This window comes from Microtus oregoni, unplaced genomic scaffold (assembly GCF_018167655.1).
Source record: "Microtus oregoni isolate MIOR12 unplaced genomic scaffold, Mior012 000067F_000, whole genome shotgun sequence".
Taxonomy (NCBI): domain Eukaryota; kingdom Metazoa; phylum Chordata; class Mammalia; order Rodentia; family Cricetidae; genus Microtus; species Microtus oregoni.
The window spans coordinates 3,252,583-3,274,679 of NW_024543953.1; the positions used below are offsets into that span (position 1 = coordinate 3,252,583).

A 22,097-nucleotide genomic window follows, 5' to 3' on the forward strand; every position below is an offset into this window, starting at 1 on the left:
AATGATGCAGCTTTTTTTTTCTGCTGCTGTTGCCGAATCAGGAAATCTCTCTACAGCACGCCATCAACAAACAGCAAAAATCTGTGTTAAACTCTGTTTTCTTCTCTGTTTAAAATTAAGCTCTCTCAGGTTTTTACGTGGATTTAGCCCATCACGTCTGGGCGCCACTCTGTTGAAATAAGAGCAGCGGGGCTACATTCACGGCACCCGGCCGCCCACACGGCTAGCTTTACCCGAAATAATTACACGGAAACTGTATTCATTTAAACACTGCTTGGCCCATTTCTATCTAGCCTCTGCTAGGCTATCTCTCACACCTGGACTAGCCCATTTCTAATATTCTATGTAGCACAGCTAGGTGCGCTTACCAGGAAGATTCTAGCCTACGTCCATCCTGGGTCGGAGCTTCATCGCGTGTGTCTGCCCAGGAGCCGGGAGCATGGCGTCTCTTCTGAGGCGTCTGCTCCCAAGAGGAGAGCTGTCGAGTCTGAGCTCACTTCCTCTTCCTCCCAGCATTCTGTTCTGTTTTCTCCACCCACCTGTGTTCTAACCTATGAGAGCCAGCCAAGCAGTTTCTTTATCTTTTTAACCAATGACCTTCCTCCATCAGCTTGTCTACATAGAAGTGTTTTTTTTTTTCAAATGGGGTTCCCGCCTCTCTGATGACCCTAATTTGTGTCAAGCTGTGATAAAACTATCCAGCACAGATCCCTAAAGCCAATGTAAAGTTTGAAGGAAAGAATCAACTCCACAGAGTTGTTCTCTGTGCTCTGTACTCGGGCTATGGCATCCATGTGCCTGCACTCACACATTACACTAAATACTTTTTCTTAAAGAAAGGGAAAATATTATTAAAATAGTCTGGTTATAGACCTAGTGGTCTTGTATTCAAACCCAAGTAGCACAAAAAAGGAACAAAGAAATCAAGTTGGTATGTAGAAGAGATAAGTGCATTCATTCCTATTACAGAAACACTACTCACAAAAGCCAAGAGTCGGATCTGAAATCACCTTAAATGCACATGGGCAGATGAATGAAAAAATAAAAGATGTAGCCGGGAGGTGGTGGCACAAACCTTTAATCCCAGCACTCATGAAGCAGAGGGAGGCGGATCTCAGTGAGCTCAAGGCCTTCCTGGTCTACAAGAGCTAGTTCCAGGATAGCTAGGGCTGTTGTACACAGAGAAACCCTTTCTTGAAAAAAAAAAAAAAAAGAGAGAGCTAAACACTGGCTCTCAGCTAGGCAGTTATCTATGCAAATATCAATAGTGGATGCAAACACTCAGCTGATTTTTTTTTTTTTTGCTATTGCTGGAGGATAATGTAAATGTGCCCTTCATTGTCACAGGCTGCAGGATGGTTTGCGAGTGTGTTTACCTTTCTGCTTTCTCTCTCTGTAGAAAGTTACAGAAAGAACAGTTTCTGTATGGTCGCTAATTAACAGCAATAAAGACAAATTCAAAAATCCCTTCTATACAAAAGAAATCAATCGGGTTTTATATCCAGTTGCCAGTATGCGTCACTTGGAGCTGTGGGTGAATTACTACATTCGATGGAATCCCAGAATCAAGCAACAAGTAAGTGAAAAGACAGCCTCGCTAGACTGAATGGGTCTACCCCAGCTAATATGATGCTATTTACTGTGCTGGTGGTTTGTTCGCAATCTAAGAACAAACATAATAAAGAAAACACTTGCTTTTAAACTAACCCTACTTTAAAATTGTTGTGAATTACTAAACCATGAATTTTGAAGTTAAACTTATATTTCTCTGCTCAAATGAATGCTGTAATTTCTTTAATCATAATGTAAGCCATTTTAAAACTCTAGAAAGTTTCTAAGTTTTCCTAGCTAAGGGTCTCCCCTAATCACCTGAAATTCTTACACATTATTAGAAGACTCTGTGCATAATTCCTCAACATCTTGTGCACTGAATATCTCTATATCTAAAAGAAAGATACCAATACACCAATAAGGTTAGTAAATTTAGATAGTTACTTATCAGATTATGTGGAAGCAGATTTTTCAAGTGAAAAACCTCACATTTAAATAAAGAAATTTCAAAAGGGGAAAAAACAGGAAAGGGGTAGAGATGGATAGAAAAGGAAGGAGATGGAGGGAAGAGATAGAGAGGAAAAGGGGGAAAGGGAGGGGAGGTAAGGAAAGAGACAGGAAGGAAGGAGAGAAGAGAAAGAGGAAGGGAGAAGAGGGAAGGGGAGGGGGGATGAATGGAAAGGGAAGGTAAAGAGAGGAGAGGGAGGAGAAAATAAATAAATACATACATAGATACATACATACATATATGTTACCAAAGGTTTCTGTTCCACCAGGTTCTGCAGCCATTTAGTCCCAAAGAAACATACAGAGGCTTACATTAATTATAAACTGATTGGCCTATTAGCCCTGGCTTCTTATTAACTCTTATAACTTACATTAACCTATAATTCTTGTCTGTATTAACCTTGTGGCTTGGTACCTTTTATCAGCAAGGCAGTCTCACCTTGCTTCCTCTGCATCTGGGTGATAACTGCAGACTCAGCCTTTCCTCTTCCCAGAATTCTCCTGTTCTGGTTGCCCTGCCTATACTTCTGCCTGGTCTCCCCTTCTATATACTTCCTGCTTGGCTACTGGCCAATTAGCATTATATTAAAGCAATACAAGTGACAAATCTTTACCGGGTAGAAGACCACTATCCCACAGCACATATATACGTACATTCATTTCCATGGGTTTTCCCTTTTTACAACTTTACCCTAAACCAGAAGAAAATGCAACCTATTTAATAAGGCTCAGATGAAAAGTGCCTCTACTCCCGGCTTTGTTCTGAGTCTTCTAGTGTTTGTGGTAGTTCTTGGTGGACTTTTGCATATTGTGCTGTGGCACAGGGCATTGACTACCTGCACAGTACAGCCTTGCCAGAGCCTCGGCTGTAATCCCATTAGTAGTGGGCTAGGGTGGCAAAGCAGAGAGCTTCATTCTTGATGTCACTGGCTTCTCCACACTTGCTCTGGATGGACACCATCCTGTGCCTCACACTCACTGGGGAATTACTCATTTCAGCCTGTCACCCTCACTGTGAAAGACTTTTGTAATGAGGCCCTGTTAGAAGTATGTATTCTTTTGGGAAAGTGACAGGTGCCAGAGCTTGAGAATATTTGCCTATGTAGTTTGGAATTTGAGCAGTACTTTGAGGGAATATCCTGAACAGTAGTTCTGGCATTTAGAATGTCAGGTAGCAAGTGATGGCCATTACAGAACACATGTTTATTTTACAATTAAAACTATAAGATGGGCATGGTGGCTCATATCTGTTATCCAGCACTTTAAAGGCAGAGACAGGCAGATCTCTGCAAGTTTGACTCCAGCCTAGACTACATGGGGTGCTTAGGTCAGCCAGGACTAGACAGTGATACTCTGTCTCTAAATAAATAAATAAACAGAGCACATGTACACATACACGCACACACATACAATTACCTCTCCATTTGTACTTGTCGGAATTTGTGAAGTATAAGGAATTTTGGCTAATTCGTTTCTGACTATAAAAGTTAACAATGATTATGTGACAAGCCATTTGGTTTGGTACCTTTTGATTGGTTTTATTTCATTTTGCTGATGAGGCAAGTTTGAGGTGATGTCATCATCAGAACATTCTATAAAGTACCCCCACTCCATATTCTCCAAGGGTTTAGCAAAATGGAACTTGGACAAACAAGAATGTTCATTCTTTGAGGGAACTTTTTCTTTCATACGTTAATTTCCTGTGTATCATGGTCTATTGGCATCTGTTCAGAAGCATTACCTTCCCTGTGTAGATGTTTCTGACTTATAATATTCCTACACAAATTGATGTCCCTGGACACTTCATATTTTCTTCTGCAAAATACTGAGTATCCCTGTGTGGCCTGAACTTGGAGAATACAGGGATTAAGAAGAGATAATCTTTGCCCACAAGACTCCCCAGGATGGCAGGGGCACATAAGCTGGTGCTTGCAGCGCCCTCAGATGAAGCTGACAATAGAAGTGTGAGTTAAGTATGTGAGATCTTTAGAGATCTGCTTGTGTAGAACTAATCACATAGGACTTTCTAAATTTTATAATTTAAAACTGAATGTATGTAGTTAGGAGCGGTGGGCAGCGTTCCCAGCACCCGGCCGCCTGCATGGTTAGCTTTACACCCAAAATAATTACACGGAAACTGTATTCTTTTAAACATTGCTTGGCCCATTAGTTCTAGCCTCTTATTGGCTAATTCTCACATCTTGATTAACCCATTTCTAATAATCTGTGTAGCACCACGAGCTGGTGGCTTACCAGGAAGATTCTTAACCTGCGTCTGCCTCAGAGAGAATCATGGCGACTGCTGACTCAGCTTCTTTCTCCCAGCATTCTGTTCTGTCTACTCCGCTGACCTAATTTTCTATCCTATTAAAGGGCCAAGGAAGTTTCTTTATTAAACCAATGAAATCAACACAAAACAGATGACTGTCCTCCATCATTTCCCCTTTTTCTGTTTAAACAAAAAAGAAAGGCTTTCACTTTAACATAGAAAGATTACATATAACAAAACAGTTATCAAGCAAAATTACAGTTACAATATTTATATCTATTTATCTTTTATCATAACTAAGGAAAATTATAATTATCTATCCATTCTTTAATTCCATCAAAGACTCCAGAAGGATGTAATATTACCTAAGTAAACAAGAAATAAGAAACTTTAAACACTAGAAATGACAGAGACATCTCGCTGTCTGGACAGCCACCCAAAGTTCTTTTGTACCATTGGGGCATCCATCTTCAGCCTTCAGGCCCATAGTATTCAGCAGACATTTTCATGAAGCAGGAAATTTCAAAGACAGTTTAGTCACTTTCTGCTGTGTCCTGCAGAATGTCTCGCAGACTCTTTCATGAGTCAGGAACCCCGAAAGACCATCTCACCTTTAGGCAAGTTCAGCAGTCCTCTCTCTGTGGGTTCTCTGTGTCCAGTTTATGCAACAGTCCAGGCAGGAGCAGCTTCCTGCCCAAATGGCTATCAAACTCCATAAGGAGCCTCTTTGATGCCCATCTTCCTCTTGAAGTAGATTGGTGCTGCCAGGAGCAGACGTGTCTCATTGTCATGAAAAAACCTAAGTTATTAAAACACTAAAATGTCATATTCTGCAGTCTTTGAAAGATATGAAGAATGCCCATTTAACTGAAATATATCTTTATATATCTAGATAATCTAACTAATATGACTACAAGCTTTACTATTATCGATGATTATCTATTAACCTATATTTTCTAATTATATATTACATTTTGAAATGAACTACATAATCACAATAGCATAATCAAGATTAGAAATATGCATATATATATATAAAAAATTGACCTTAAAATCCATACCAATGTAAATTATTCATATCTATATCATCTCCCCCTTTAAATGTAAAAGAACATTTATAAACAATATTTGGGAACATGGGCACAGTTTTTTCTCTCCAAATTGTTTTCTGCTAAATGGGGGCGCTGTTAATTAGGTCTTTCATGGTATAACTTTTGCTAGTTTTATCTCAGTTGGCAGTTGAATGAAGTAATTTTTGAAGGTGTTCACAGAAACCTTTCAGAAGGGCATGGTCTATCATACCATATTGGGATAGAAGCAATCCACAGGGTCTCATCCTCTGTGAAAACAAAAGAAGAAACTCCTTTCCAAAGCATCATATCCTTAGACCCAAATTTTGAAGTCATACCCTTATGATATCCATTTTGGTTTAGCTTGGCAGGCCATATAATGAAATGTCTCTCTGTACTTAGCTCCTTCACAGTCAAACATTTTAAAGAAAACATAATGTACATAATCCAGACTCTCTGTGAATTTTTCATTTTTACGTGGTTAAATCAACACAAAACAGATGACTCTCCCCCATCAAATGTACTTAACCACTTAAAAGTTAAGTGATTATTCATTTGTGGGAACTAGAAAGCATTCACTGATGGCCTCCTACAGTATTCACAACACAATTATATACTACCCGTGTTGAAAGAGAAAAGAATATACAGCCCCTCCCCATAATGAGCTCTTAACCTTGATGAAGGCCAGCCTAGCCTGTTCTTAAAGTCAGTCCTTGCTGTGACATAAAACTCAGTAACTGAATGTTAAGACCAAGCCCAGTGACATATAAACCATGTGACATGTATGGTATTTAAGTCATTTCTAGTAGAAGAGTTAAAAGGCATATGAATGTGAAAATCATTTGACTGTGAAAATGCTTCTTTGATAAGTATCCTATTCTGTGTATGTTGTGCTGAGTTTGATGCACACTCATTTCTAAGTGAGAAGTTCAGGTATAACATTTGAAGTCATTGAACTTTAGACTTCACTGCTTGCTTGTCTTTACATACTCTCAGAAATGGACTCCTCTGCTAATATTCTTTAACTGTTTTGTGCATCTATAGGTTAATAACTTCTGTGTATTTTATATTCATTACTTCACTGACCTTTTTCATTTGTAATCTTTCATTAATATCTTATTGCTAATAGTTTAGAAAACTCATTATAGTTATACATTCATGCCACTGTAAAATTAATTTTGTCACATCTGATTTATTTTTCTTGTCTAAGCATATGTGCTGATTCTAGTTGTCAAACTGACTCTAAAATTTAATATTCATAGGAAAGATTTTTTTTAGATAACCCAAACTGGGAGAATATCAAGGAAGAACTTGCCCTCCTATATGTCAAGAATTATATGACCCAGACCTGTATAAGATTGTGCTTGTCCTAATCCTGTAGTGGGGGTCCTCATATGCCCACCTCCCCTGTGGATTTATAGGCAGTCTACAGTAGCTGGAGGACAGTGGCTCATGAGTTCTTACCTCCTGCCCCCAAGAATTTATAAACACTTAACAGCTAAGAGAAGGGGCTCATGAGCTCCACCCCTCCCTGAGAAGTAATAGATAGTAAACAGTAGCTAAGAGGAGGCACTCTTGAGGCTCTGTCCCCCTGAAATGTAATAAACCTTTAACGGTACCTAAGGGGAGGGACTCATAAGATTCTCCCCCTCCTTAGGATTTATAAGCACTTAACAGTAGCTAGGGAGGAGTAACCTATGAGGCCCTCCCCCCTGCCCCATCCCTGTGATGTTATCCTCAGTTAATGGTTGCTGGGGGAGGGGAAAGATGTTTTTTCCTGTCTATCAACCACTGACAAGGTCCCCATGTTCCTATAAGCAACCCTAATTAAATTCATTGGGTCACCATGGAAAAAAAGGCATTAAAGTAGGAAGTGATGACTAGTTAGGAAGAGAAAAGGAATCAGCAGGGGTGGGGAACAAACAGTAGGATCAAAATATATAATATGTATAAAAATGTTATGATGAAACTATTTTATATAATTAGTGCATGATAACATGTAAAAACAAAAGTTGATATGACCTAGGAACAGATCAGCATGGCTTTAGAGATTTGGCATAATAAGAAGATGGCATTATTTAGTAAATAATGGCAGGATACAAAATTAAATGTCACACGTCCAAAAAGAACACCTAAGAGTCCCTTCCAACTCCTCTTCCTGCTGTCATCTTTATTCTAGTTACCCTATCAGGAAGCCTAAAGTCATCTTTGAGGCTTTTCTCTCTCTCACTGCACAGTCAGTGTGCCAAGAGGACCCATTTGGATGTCAAAATATATAGGTCAGAGGAAGGAGGACTGGAGAGGTAATTCAGTAATTAAGAACACTTGTTGATCTCTTCCAGCGAACCTGGGTTCAATTCCCAGCACCTACATGGCAGCTCACAGCTTTCTATATTTCGAGTCCTAGGGTATGCGAAGCCCTTTTCTGACCTTTGTGGGCATCAGACTTGCACATTGTGCATATACATACATGCAGACAAAATACCCATACATATATAAAATTAATACCACACAACACAAACACACTCGCGCGTGCACTCACTACAGACTACAAGCAGTTTTCAGTATGCTTCTGCCATCACTTGAGGGTGAGCTGTGTGATAGCAGTGCACTTCTAGATGGACTCCTGGGGCCACCCTTGCTTCCTCTGAATCTGTCCTCAGCATGACAACCAAAGCAGTCCTTGTAAAGTTGACATCTAAGGACAACATTTCTCCATACTGGCTAGGAAGGTACTCATCTCATTCAGACTCAAGGACCAAGTCTTCTGGGTATTTTGGGGCACCCTGTACCTCTATTCTTTTTCCTGTCTCAAAAATCCTTTGTGAAACAGTTCTTTAGCCACATTGGCCTCTGTTCTTCCTTTATCCCTCTCAAGCCTTTCCCCTAAACTCAATCCCTTCTTTAGTGTCTCATTCCCAAATTAGACGGCCAGTAACACCATACCTGTCCGCTCTTCTTCTATCTTGTTCTGCTCTCTAGTATCGATCATCTTCTAGCAGTTGATAACTTCACGGATTGTTGTTTATTGTTGGCCTGTCTCCCTCTGCTGGAAGATATAGACCATGAAATCAGGCTTTCTTGCTGACTGAACACAGCCGAGCACAGAAAGCTAAGCAAAGGCTAGTACTGAGCAGCACAGAGTGGGTATTAGCTGCTACACCAAGCATGCTTGCCCTAACAGTACATAGGCTTCTTTGAAAATAGTACTTGGTACAAGCAGGGTGAAGAGGGCACTTTGGTAAAGCTGTGGACCCTGAGCAATACTGTTGAAAGTAGCAGTCCCTGTAGAAATATGGGGGCAGACACATGTGCAGCTGTATTCAACTGATTCACTCTTTGGAATCCCGCAGTAGGTTGGATTACAGTACTCCTTTCTACTTCAAAGGGTATGTACATAGATACATGCACATATATACATATTTATACATATTTACATATATACTTAGGCACTACAAATGTGACTGTAGTAGTCATTTTTCTTGTTGCTGTGACGAAAATACCTGGCACAACAACACAGGTTCACAGTTTGCGAATACAATCCATCATGGCAGAACAGACATGGTGGCAGGAGCTTAAGGCAGCTGGTCACAGTGGGCCCACAGTCAGAAAACAGAGAGGGATAAATGCTGACGCTCAGTCTCTTTCTCCTTATGATTCAGTCTGGGTTCCCAGCCCATAGCCTGCTGCCACTCTCATTCAGGGTGAGTCCTTCCTCCTCAGTTAAAGCTCTCTATAGAGTCTCCATCAAGACATACTGTGTGTCTTCTAGGTGATTCCTAATCCAGTCAAGCTGACATGAAGATCAACCATTGCTGTTACCTTATTTGAATAATAAGTATTTGCAATTGTAATTTACATTGGCCCTGGATTCACCAATTGGCATTCTCCTACCTAAATCAGAGGTGACGGAGATTTGCAGCGCAGGCGCAGAGGAGAGGAAAAGGCCATGTAAAGGCAGATATAGAGTAATATTTTCATAGGTGGCATCAGAAACAGGATTAGAACCAGGAAGGATTCCTAGTGCCTCTAGAGAGTGTGTGGCCCTGATGACACTTGGCCAGCAGAGGGTGAGTAACTTTTGTTTTAAGTCACCAAAGTTTGTGTTCGCTTGTTAGGGCAGCCACCAGAAGCTAAGTAAGGCATGGTCTTACTCCTCAAGATTCAAGATTGCTGCTCAGGAATCCTGGTCGTATCACATGTCTGATGCTAGCAGGGCCCATTCTCAGCTTTTAACAGAGGTGCTCACTGTCACAGCTTCGTTGGCAGTCACTACTTGGTTAGACAGTTCAACGCAGACTAATGCAGGGCAGTTCTGGAAGCTACTATATGTGCTAAAGGAGGGCACTCTTACAGGCTTTAGCTTTTCTTTCTTCCTGTTTCATATGCTGCTCAAACTTTCTGGAAGCCACTTCTGATGGCCTTGGAACATGAGTCTCCCGCAGAGCTCTTCTCGTATACGCCTTCATCTGGGTGATCATCACCTAAGTATACACCTTCATAGAGATTCATTGAGCTGGACGTTTTAAGATGTGTGCACTCTGGGATTTATATCTCAGAATAAAGGCTTACAGAAATGAACATGCTGAGAAGGATCCCATTGTGCCTTTATGCCAACATCAGTGCCCTGTTGACTGCTGAAAGAATGACAGTGGCACGGACTCACGGTGCCCCCCGAACAATGCTAGAAGAGCCGTACTGAGCATTGCCTGTTTCTACAGAAGGGTTGATACAGGCACACACAATTGACAGCTGGGCAGGGGCAAAGTGGGAATTGACCTCAGTCCAGAGGTTGTGAGTGCTGCTGCACTCAGCTGTGTGTTCATTCAGAGAGGAAGCTCATGGGAAGATGGACTGACAGAGCAGTGCAGACACAGACTTCCATGGCATATCACAGCCTAGCCCTCAAGTTGGCAGAAAGTCTTAAGTTCCCAATTCTTGGTGAAAACGTGGAGCAGGAGCTCCAGGCCATGGCCACACATCAAGGATGATTTGGCAGCATGCAGTGAAGTCAAAGAGATTGTACTCTTCTCTTCACAGACCCTAAGCCTAGGAAGATCCATCAGCTATGTGCGAGAGTATATATGTAGGAAGACATTCAGTAAACCAGTGTATGTACCATTGAGGGGCCCTAGAAATTGCTGAGTGCCCTTAGCATGGGCATGGCTGTGTTCTGTAAGTGGGAGTCAGCAGTGACAGAATTTAAAAGCACAACAGTGAGCCAAATACAGTTTGCTGGACACACAGTGAATACACAGCGCTATCAGTTACATAGATTTTTTTTAAGAATATAAATTATTACTGTAATGCTTTTCTGGATCCTCACCTCTAGGAAAAGTGTCACAGGTCTACACAGACAAGAGCCTCATGCCAAATTGTGAAGAACTGTCCTTCAGAATGAAAGAGGACAGTGGATCTAGGGATGGACAACATAGAAATCTGCAACTGTGTCTGATAAATGCTTAGGAGTGGCCATGCAAGTGTGAAGAAGTGTGGCTGTATTCCTCAGTGGTAAAAAGCTAACTGTGTGTTTTAGGACTCTATGTGTCCATGGTGCAGTCTGTACGTCAGTTCTTGGTAAAGAGGGGTTAATATGAAGGCGGTGGGCAGATGGCATGGCTGGCATCAAATATAACATGTATATGATTCTTTGTAGCAGCCAAACCCAGTGGAGCAGCGTTACATGGAGCTCTTGGCCTTACGTGATGATTATATCAAGAAACTTGAGGAATTGCAGCTCGCCAACTCCGCCAAGCTTTCTGACCCCCCTGCTTCACCTTCCAGTCCTTCACAGATGATGCCCCATGTGCAGACTCACTTCTGAGCGAATCACTGGCACTACACTTGAGTTCTGGATAAGTGAAATAGTTGACTTTCATTTTGAGCATGTGTACAAAATAGATTTCAAATATCTGCCTCCATTTAGAAGTTGAACTAATATCTTAGACTCTTGAGTATGTGCCTTCTGTAATACATATTATAAGAACTCTGCAGTGTCTGTGTGGCAATCAGAAGAAATGAGTCGAGAGGGGGTTCTGGAAAATCCTCACTATTTTTTACAAAGCACTTTTGCGAAGATAAAATTTAATTTATATCTATATAAATGCTACATATGCAGTATATATTTTGTGGACTTAATTGAAACATTATTTTAAATCCAAGGGGGAACTGTGTTTGTAAATGGATTTTCCTCCAGCTGCTTACAACAATTGCTTTGGATTATCTAAAATGAATCCAAATGGGAAAGATGGGCAGGACTGCCAAAGCCAAATTGCACTCCACTTCCTCAGCAGATTCAACAAGCAAGGCGTTGAAATAATTGCCAATTTTTATACCACCATAAGTGGTAATGTAAGAAAAAAGATGAGCGTTTCATCATTTTGAAATTTTGAAAATAAAAGGTTTTCCCATCATTTTTTCAAGAGAAGCATATTTTTATATTTAAAAAATGATGTGGTTTGATTTTTCTCCTTAATTTTGCAAGCTCTGCTTTCTAAATTCCCCCAGGAGCTTGTCTGACACTGAGTCATACTCAGGTTGAGGCCAACCCCATATATAGCACTGTGTGAGGATGTCAGCTGCCTTCTGCTGCTTAGGTGAATATTTTCGCAAACACGCCTCTAGTCAGTGCAGCTTATCTGCCAAAGTGTAGGCTTTACCATCTTGGATGGAAGAGCTATGGCTAGAGCGTCTTTTTTTTTTTTTTAATAATGCCCCAGGTGTACATTTTTTAGTGTATTCTTGAAAGTATTCTGTTTATGTATCTCCGTTTAAATGGTGTTGGGTTTCTCTTCCATGTGCATGCATAAAAACTGGTTCTGCACATTATTACTTGAAGTACTGGGCAGTTTGCTTTTTCAGGTTTTTTTCATTTTGTTTTGTAGTATGAAATTTTAAGTGCACAGTTATATCCAATATCTGAACTAATTCATTTAGTAAATATATTTGTTAAAGCTAGAGTTAAAACATTTAATTAATGTTCTACCATGATTTGTAAAGATTATTTATAGTTAAAATGGTTTTGTTTTGGCAAATTAAGAGAGATTAAATTTATCTTTGTAAATTATTTTATGTCATAACTTACCAGTCTACCAAATAAGACATCTCAAATATAGTAGTGTAATGTATGGATTTTATAAGTATAAAATTTTTTATTAGATATTCTTTTGCTTTTTGTAAACGCTGTAAATATTTCATAAATTAAAAAAGTGTCACTTCATAAAAGGAAAAAATGCTAATACTAATAGCTCAAAGGACTTTGTAAAATTTCATGGAAACATTTTCATGACAATGAATATTTAAGACCTGCTGTAATAAATATATTTAACTGAAACCTAACAGAATATCCAGGGATATAACTGTGTGTTTTTAAGATGTGCATGGTGCCCATCTTTTTTGCTTATTTTCTTTTGCTGGATCAATTTCACATGCTTATTTTTTATCATAGTAGCAACATTTGCTTTCTTTTTTGGTTGTTTGACCTAAAGTCTCATATAGTTGAATTTGGCCTCCAGCTTAACTGAGGCACCAGAGCTGGCCTTGAACTCCTGATCCTCCTCCCTACATCTCACAGTCACACACTGTCACAACCAGCTTACTTCCATTTCTGGTTGATAAATGGCCAAATGAATTTACTATTGATGGGCACACCTGGAGACCTTAAGGAAAATGCACACTGATGCCAGTTCACCTCACACATACATACACCTGGAACAGAGGATAGAAAACATCTCACCTTGACAAGGTAGTGGAAGTCCCTCTGTGAAAAAAATGAAAATGGAGTCTCCAGACTGTCCTAATGCAGCTGAGGATGACCTTTGAACTCTTGATTCTCCTGCCTCCACTTATAAAACACTAGGATATGCTACTATGGCCAATTTTTATTCAGTGCTGAGGCTGAATTTAGAGCTTCCTATATTTAGAGACTCTACCAGCTAAGCCACATCCCTAACAGCAAAGAATTTGCTGATGATGTATGTATGCATGAAGCATAATCACTGAGGATGATTAAAGAAAACTGCCTATAAAAACAAAGGTCTAGAGCTTCAAGTCAGTTTACATTTGCACCATAGTAAAATGAATAAATAAATAAATAGATTTGTAGGGTGGAGAAATCCAGAAGTCTAATGGATATAACATAGGGACTTGTAGTTGCTAATGTATTTGAGATTTTCTCTTAGAATAGTTTTAGGAGTCTTATCAAAAGCAGGATAACTATGAGATTTTCTTAAATATGATAACCATCTCTATGAATCTGTCAAAAACCTACTGTGTTCCTTAAATGTAAGTATAGAAGAAATTTCTTAAAGATTCTGTTTTTTTCCTTTTTTAAAACAAAAAGGAACTAAACCACACCTTTCGTCCGAAATATACATAGAAGACACAATGAGAGGTATTATGCCACACTCTTGTGTCACAACCCTTGTTCTGCTCCAGGAATTGACCCTAGGGCTCAATAATTACTTTACCACTTAGCCACAGCCCCAACTTTGAAATGAGATTTTACTCAGTTGCCTAGGTAAATTTGGGACTTTACAATCCTCATGCCTCTGCCTCGTAAATAGTTGGATTATAGGCCTTTCTCCTCAGGTCTGGCAATGTTACAAATAGTTTAAAAGTCTGCCAAATCCAGAAGCATTGGCCAGTGGGAGCTCTGTGTAATACTTTGGAGAACACTTGGTATTACCTGGTAAGTCAAAATGGCGCCCTTTTACGTGGTATTTGTACTGTTGAAGAATGAGAAAAATGCACACCATGTTCAGAGAAGCATTGTGGCGTATAGCCATAAACAAGCTAGAAATAAGTATCCAGCTACAGTGAGCCAGATAAGTTGTAGCACACTCTTAGCAACAGAATACTGCACACCAGGATAAAATCATCGTATGACTATGGCCACACATCACATTGATGAATTCCATAAGCATGTTAACTAAAAGAAACCAGACACAAAGACTGTAATATCATTTCAATCATGTAAGTTCAAAAGTAATTCTTATTTAGGATATATGGATGATAGAACAAAAGCAACTCATCGGAGAACAAAGGAACAGAGTAGCAGATTCTAATGCATAAAATGTGATGCAGTGTAAAGAAAAGTGGAATGCCCACAGTCCAATATACCCAAGCCTGGAAGAAGAAGGCAAAAAGGTAGGTGCAGTCCATGTGTGAAAGGTAGATTTGAGGGCACAGGGACTATCATGAAAAGGCCAGTTTGAGGCTACTGTGTTTAGCCTGATGGGGACTGGACCTGATGAAGAAACAAGCAGAGGTACATACTTAAAAAGAGTCAAAAAAGTTATCTTCTGTGGCTGGAAAGATAAGAGGAAAAAGAAAACAACAAAAGGAAAGAAAACGGTGCAGCTCTGGGTCTCAGAGCTTTTCTTGGTTTCCAGAGTGGTGGTGCTCAGTCTAGACTGTGGTTTCTGTTTCCTGCTTCCTTTTCTGACATAGAGTATGTCAACAGTGAATCAAGTCAGAGTGTAAGATGGATGGGTTTGAGACATGCTGTATTTGATGAAGTGTCTGGATACAACTTAAAACTGGGGCTCACAGAAGAAGTAAGAAAAACAGGCATGGGGGCAAAACCCAAAGGGGTAGATGACATTGCCCATGCAACTGGAGAAATGTGATGAACCCCAAGATTTGAAGAGGCAGATTGGGGAAGAAGCACAGAAAGGAATTATCACATGGTGGCAGTCAAAGGAAGAGGTCGTTTCAAGAACAAGTGATTAAACTAGGAATGGAAAATAGTTCAGAGTGGATTCTAGGGTATCCCTCACAGACACACTTGAAAACAGTCTCATTGGGACATAAGGCAAACACCATGAAAGGTTAAAAGGCCAAGGGGCTAGGTCAAGCAAGTAAGGGGAACAAGGCTGAGGGACATTTACATGGAAAACCTATTGCTTTTGCCTCAGAACTGAGGTAACCATGTTCCAAACTCTGGCAAGGAGCTGTGGTACTGAGGACAAAGAAATTGAAAAGAACTAACACATCTTCCTCTTATCACCTAGCAAGTGTCACCTCCCTTCCATAAAACTTCCCCCTTGGAACTGGCTGGCTGCTTAGTCTGCATCTCTCTTGTTTTCTGTTTAAACCCTGCCCTCATAGCAGAACCTTCAAAGTAGACTTTGGGGAGATGGGTTGCTAGATTTCTTTATCCCTCTTCCCAGTGCAGCCACATTAAACCTCTCCCTTTTCTGTGTTTCACTCTTAATTTGGCTCTTCTGTTGGGAGTGGGTTACTGCAGCTGACTTGTTGAGACACAGGCTGAATCTCCTAAATCTGACAACACCCTCATTCTCATCTCAAGTCCTCTGCTCGGTACTCCACTAATACCTCGATTCCCCATCCCCAGTTGAAATTGTGTGCTGCGTGTCTTTGTTCCTCCTTGGGAGGTCAGATACTTGCTCCTCTGCTTCTTGGCTGCAGTGCCAGCAAGGATTCTGGCATAGAGTCGGCATACAGCATACATTCATTAGAATGCATGGGTGGTTTCGAGGATGGTGAAGTGCAGATATGTTTAGGCTTCTCTTTCTGGACAGTTATCTGTAAAGACAGGAGAAAGGCTGGCTGCTTCCTGAGGTTAGGCTGGAAGATGGGCTTTAGGGAGGAAAAGAAGCCAGCGGAGAACAAAGTCACATATAGGAAAGAATGCTACTGTGTAATAGGACAAGGCTCTGGAGTGAACACAGGCCAAAAGGAACTGTAACCAGAATAGCAGGGCCTGTGCCATCACCACAGAGGCCAGTCGACACACAGGAATGGAATTTTTAAGATAATTTTTTCTTTCATTGAAAATAGATTTTTTAACATAATATATCCTGGTTGCAGTTTCCCCACACTCCACTCCCCCCAGACTTCCCCACCTCCCCTCCTATCCAGATCCACTCTATTTTTCTCTTTCATTAAAAATAAACATGTTTCTAAGGTATAATAATAAAACAAAACAGTGAGATAAAACAAAACCAACACGTCAAAACAGGATAAAACAAGCAAACCAAAGGAAAGAGTTCAAAAGGCACAAAAAGGTATAGACACGGAGATCTACTGGTCGGCATGCATTGTTCCCTTAGGAGTAGTTTGTTTCCCCGGGTGAGACTGTTGAAAAAAACTAAACATACATTTGCAAGGGATTAGCAGGGATGGGAACCTGTTTCTACTTCTCCTTTCAGCTCTAGAACTCTCAGTCTTTGTGAGTTCACGTCTGTCGGTCCTGTTGTGATGAGGAGGCCTTGTTTTGTTGGTGTCCTCCATCACCTCTGGCCCTTACATTCTCTCTGTCTCTTCTTTCTCAGGGTTCCCTGAGTTCTAAACGAGGAGATTTGATGAAGACATCCCATTAGGGCTAAGTGTTCCAAGGTCTCTCAATCTCTGTATATTGTCACAGCTATGAAAAGCTGGCTGACCAAAGCTAACAACAGATCTTGAGATGACATTCTGACTTTTTCCAGTGTGCTCAATCTAGCTGTTCTTGTCTTCAAAAGTATAGGAGGGAGATGGACAATGTCAGAGTCTTGCCACGTGAGAAGCACTGGCCTGGCCTGGCTGGCTGTGAGGATGGAGACAGCATGATCCAGGGAGTTCAGTAGCCTTTAGATGTCAGAAGAAGTAGGAGACAATCCCATAGAATCCTACTTTATTTGACTTCTGCCCTCCAGGATAGATGCTTCCATTGCTGCTGGTGACTTGTTACATAACCACAAGTGCAGATGGGAGAGGAAATGTAAAAGGCTTCTGCCTGCTTTGCTCCATGTTCCATACACCTCCCATCCAACTGCAATGGCAGAGGGCCTCAGGGAGATACGCACTGGCTCAGAACTGAGGAGAGAGACGGTCAAACTGTCCCCAGAAGTAGTGCCCACCAGCAACCTCTCTGTCATGTAGTTTGAATTCACATCCACTCAACAGTTTCAAAGTCCTCCAGAACTGGGCTCGCGGTGACATGACATGCTTTCTAGGGAATCCCACCTGTACCTCAGGCCTCAGAAGTGACTTTCTGAAGAAAATGAAAACTCAGAGTAAAATCAAAAGCAAAAAGCCTCCTTGAACACCAGTGGAAACAACAGCAGCAAGAGGCTTGTAATATTTAGTTCGAACTACTGAAGTTAGCATGTGCTAGTAGCCAGCCAACATGCTGTGGTTGTCCATGGTGTCCATCATGACTGTCTCTTCACACGTCTGCACTGCAGTGTCAAGTTGGCACCTGAAATCAGCCAGGACAGTAAGAGTTATACAACAGTGTTGATCAAGGGCCACAGAGGTGGGCTTTTTATTCCTTCACAGCTGAGAGCTAAAACTGTTACACAATGTCCTTAAAGAAAATTTAGAAACCCTGTCTCAAAAACAAAGTCAACAAATAAATCATATCTAGACAACTTCAGGCTTAGCAATGACAGACACAATACCAAAAACCCTCTGTGGGGAAAAAAATCTTGGCAAGAAGGACCCTACTTTAAAAAAATTATGAAACAGTTAAAACAATAATAAAGAAATCTCAGTCTGGGAGAAAATCTTGTGTTTTATATGTCTGATAAGAGACTACAAAGATTGAGATTCCCCTAACACAAGCATGAGTTTTGCTATGTAGTCCTTGTTGGATAATCAGTAACTTTCTGTCTGAACCAGAGTGACCTTGAAGTTGTAACAATCCTCCCGCCTCTACCTCCCATAAAGCAAGGTTATAGGTATGTGTCAGCAATAAGACAACCTGATTTTTTAAAGTGGGAAAAACAGGTAAAAGATTTGAACATACACCTCACTAGCACACACATGTGGTTGGGATTTTTCTGTCCTCTATATGTAACCTGTATATGTATCTTTTTATCTCCTATTGCAAGTAGCATATGACATACACTCCACGTGCCATCAGGGAAATGTAAACCACAGTGAGACACCACTATACTCCTATTGGAATGAGCAATGGCAAATCTTGGTGAAAGTGTGAAGCATCACCAACTCATTTTCATTGCTGGTAAGAATACAGCATGGTGCAATCACTTGGAGAAACAGATGGGTGATGTCTCTTGCACAGCTGAACATAGCATTGCCATATGGATCAGCCATCATACACTTTGGATGTTACCCAGATGAATTTCAAAACCCATGCCCAGGCACAACCCTTCATATCACTTTTTGGAGCAGCTGTCAAAATGTCTATCAGACAGTTACCACAATTTGGTTAAAAATATAGAGGTAAAGAAATGTTAAAACAAAACAAAATTCTGGTACATCCAGATAATGGAATATTATTCAGTGCTTAAAAGAAATGAGCTATGCGGCCATGAAAACATAAAATCCAAATTAGTGCTCCATATATGCACTTAAGTCTTGAACCATCCAATGAATCATGGTCAACCTACCAGGGGCCACACATGTGAAGAAAGCTGACCCCTCCTCCCCCCCCACACAAGATCCATTAACTGTCAATAACTTTTCAGCGGGGATTCCTTGCCCCTTCTCCTTCCGTGCTGGAATTTTGACTGTCTTGATTGTGTGCCAGTCTTGTGCAGGCAACCACAATATGCTATGTTGGAATACAAAAGAGTTCCACAATATCCTGGAGTGGAGTATAAGAAAGGTTTATTTATCTGGGCATAAACTTACAGAAATAATAGCAATCTGCAGTTCTCTGTAAGTGCTGGGAACTGGAACCAAATCCCACAGCAAAGAGACCAACACACGGTTTTCATCTGCATTTATACTACATAAGACCAGACCCAAAGTGGTCCAGTATCTTAAAAGCTATTGGCTGAAGGAGTTCCCACAGAACCCCCCCCCCCCCCTTTTGTCTAAATAAGAGAGTTCTAGGCCTAATACAAAACTATGTTCAATAGAACAAATATCAAGTATTGTCCAGGGAAAAGAAGAGACAAAACATACATAAAAATTAGAATTACAATCAACATGAACATCAAAGCAATAAACATATGCTAAATGTTTCAATAGCTATCACATTCTTAGGAGTCTAAGTCTTATATTAAAAATGGCTTGGCTAAGTCATGAGAGGAAAGTAACTATGACTATCTAGTCTTGGATCCCATCAAAGACCTTAGAAGGATATATAATATGACCTAAGTAAACAGGAAGTGCATTGTAAGCAAATTCCAAAACTTTAAAATTGACAGAGACATCTTGCTGCCTGGTCGGTCACCCAAAGTTCTTCTGTAATGTTGTGGCATCCATCTTCAGCCTACAAGCCCATAGTATTTGGCAGACTTTTCCACAAAGCAGGAAATTTGAAAGGCTGATTCACCTATCTTGGCAGTTTGTCAGTTACTTTCTTCTGTATCCTGCAGAATGTCTGGCATTTTCTTCTGTGAAACAGGAGCCCTGAAGGACCATCCTGTCTTTTGGAATGTTCAGCAGTCTCTTTTCTGTGGGTCCTGCATGTCCACTTCGTACAGCATGCCATCAAGCAGTCCAGGCAAGAGCAGTTTCTTGCCCAAATGGCTAACAAACTCCATAAGAAGCCTTTTTGATGCCCATAATCCTCTTGAAGTAATTGGTGCTTCCAGAAGCAGACATATTGCACTGTTGAGAGATGTCTAAGTTCTTAAAACCTTTTAAATGTTGAGTTCTGTAGGTCTTTGAAAGATTTGAAGAATACCTATCTATCTGAAATATATCTCTATACATCTGGAAAACTTAACTATCATGACTACAAATTTGGCTATTATAAATGGCTATTAATCTGCATTCCTTAATATACATTACATTTTTAAATAAGTGGCACAAACACAATGTAGTAATAAGGGCGGCGGGGCTGCGTCCCCAGCACCCTAGCTGCCTGCTTGGCTAGCTTATGCCCCAAAATAATTACACAGACACTGTATTCTTTTAATCACTGCTTGGCCCATTTCTATCTAGCCTCTTCTAGGCTCACTCTCGCACCTGGACTAGCCCATTTCTAATATTCTATGTAGCACAGCTAGGTGCGCTTACTGGGAAGATTCTAGCCTATGTCCATCCTGGGTTGGAGCTTCATCGCGTGCATCTGCCTGGGAGCTGGGAGCATGGCGTCTCTCTGAGGCGTCTGCTCCCAAGAGGAGAGCTGTGGAGTCTGAGCTCACTTCCTCTTCCTCCCAGCGTTCTGTTCTGTTTACTCCTCTCACCTATCTTCTAACCAGTGAGGGCCAAGCAGTTTCTTTTTATTTAACCAATGACCTTCCTCCATCAACACAATACCTTAATTAAGAGCAGAAATATACATATAACAAAACTGAACTTAAATCTTTATCAACAGACCAAGATCCATACCAATGCAAAGTATTCATCTCTATACCATATCTCGCTTATTTATTTTAAAAAAAGAGATTGATTGTGACCATTAATGATTTATACCCAACCCCTCTTAAATAATAAAAAATATAAACAATCATTTGGGGAATTCGGGCATAGTTTTCTCCAAACGCCTTCCTGGTTTTTGTTGTGTGAAGTAATTTTAGGGTTCACGGAGAACTTTGGGGGTATCTTGTTCCCTCAAACCACACTAGCCTGGAAGGAATCCACAGGTTCTCATCTTTGGTGGAAATGAAAGCAGAACCTCTTTTCCAAAACAAATCATTAGACCCAGATTTTGAAGACAAGATACCTTTATGTTGGTTTAACTTAGCAGCCCTCAGAATCAAATGTCTCTTTGCAGTCAAAAAATGCAAAGAAAACACATAATCTAGACTCTCTGTTTATATTCCATCTTTACTTGGTTTAATTTTCTTTACTCCTTTAATCTATGACTATACTTTTATATTACTTTTACTGTCTCTTAAAGGATTTTTATTTTTAAAACTATTCCTTTTTGTAACTGTCTATACTCTTTTTCTTCTCTCTCCCAAGCCTATGTACATTTATCCAACACTGTGACCCATTCAGAGGTCTTTTTCATCTGAATCTGTCTTTATTGCATATCTGAAATCATTTTTTGACTAGGATCACTTTTTTTAAATGCTAAGTGGGCTTGGCTAGGACCAACTCCATGGGCCCTGCCTGTTTCTTCCACCAGTACAATATAGCAGAGATATGTTCACCACCTCTGCAAGCCATGTATACCACCTCAGCTTCAGGGGCACAGTGGGTCTGTGTCACCATTTAGCAATTGTAACATGCTGCTCAGAGACCCCATTTAAGTGCTGGACCTCCCTCAAAGAGCCAGAGTTCATTCTGCCAGAACGAACCAGGATGGTTTATCTTAAAGAAGCTGTGCAATTTTCACTGCTAACGCTTAGTTAGGAAGACTTCTTTTAAAGGAGCCATGCCTCTGCTTGCCACCAGCAAACAGAGTCTATCTGAAAAAAAAAATGCAGCTACCAAGAAGTCATGGTAAACTCAGCTCTTTTATGTCTAGAATCACTTCTCAAGCTCTCTCAGGCTTTATGTGGATGTAGTTGCTCCACGTTGGGCACAAATTTTGTTGGTATACAAAAGAGTTCCACAATAGCCCAGAATGGAATATAATGATGTAGGTGGGTCTTCTATCTATCTGTTGTTTCATTGGTTAACTAATAAAGAAAACTACTTGGCCTGTTAGGTCAGAATATAGATAGGCGGAGTAGACAGAAGAGAATGCTGGGAAGAAGGGAAGTGGGGCAGACACTATAGCTCTCCTCTCCAAGATGGACGCAGGTTAAGATCCTTCCTGGTAAGCCACCAGCTCGTGGTGCTACACAGATTATTAGAAATGGGTTAATCAAGTTGTAAGAATT

At 40.5% G+C, this 22,097-nt stretch overlaps 1 protein-coding gene across 3 annotated transcripts in view; it reads left to right on the forward strand.

The window, feature by feature from the left end:
- Window positions 1-12,740, forward strand: part of Mtm1 (myotubularin 1) — a 131,788-nt gene extending 119,048 nt beyond the window's left edge. For all 3 annotated transcript variants that reach the window (XM_041640982.1, XM_041640984.1, XM_041640985.1), the window contains 2 exons: window positions 1,400-1,576; window positions 11,054-12,740. In XM_041640982.1, the coding sequence (XP_041496916.1) occupies window positions 1,400-1,576; window positions 11,054-11,221 (345 nt within the window). In that variant the 3' untranslated portion in view covers window positions 11,222-12,740. The remainder of the gene's footprint in view (window positions 1-1,399; window positions 1,577-11,053) is intronic.
- Window positions 12,741-22,097: the final 9,357 nt, after the last annotated feature.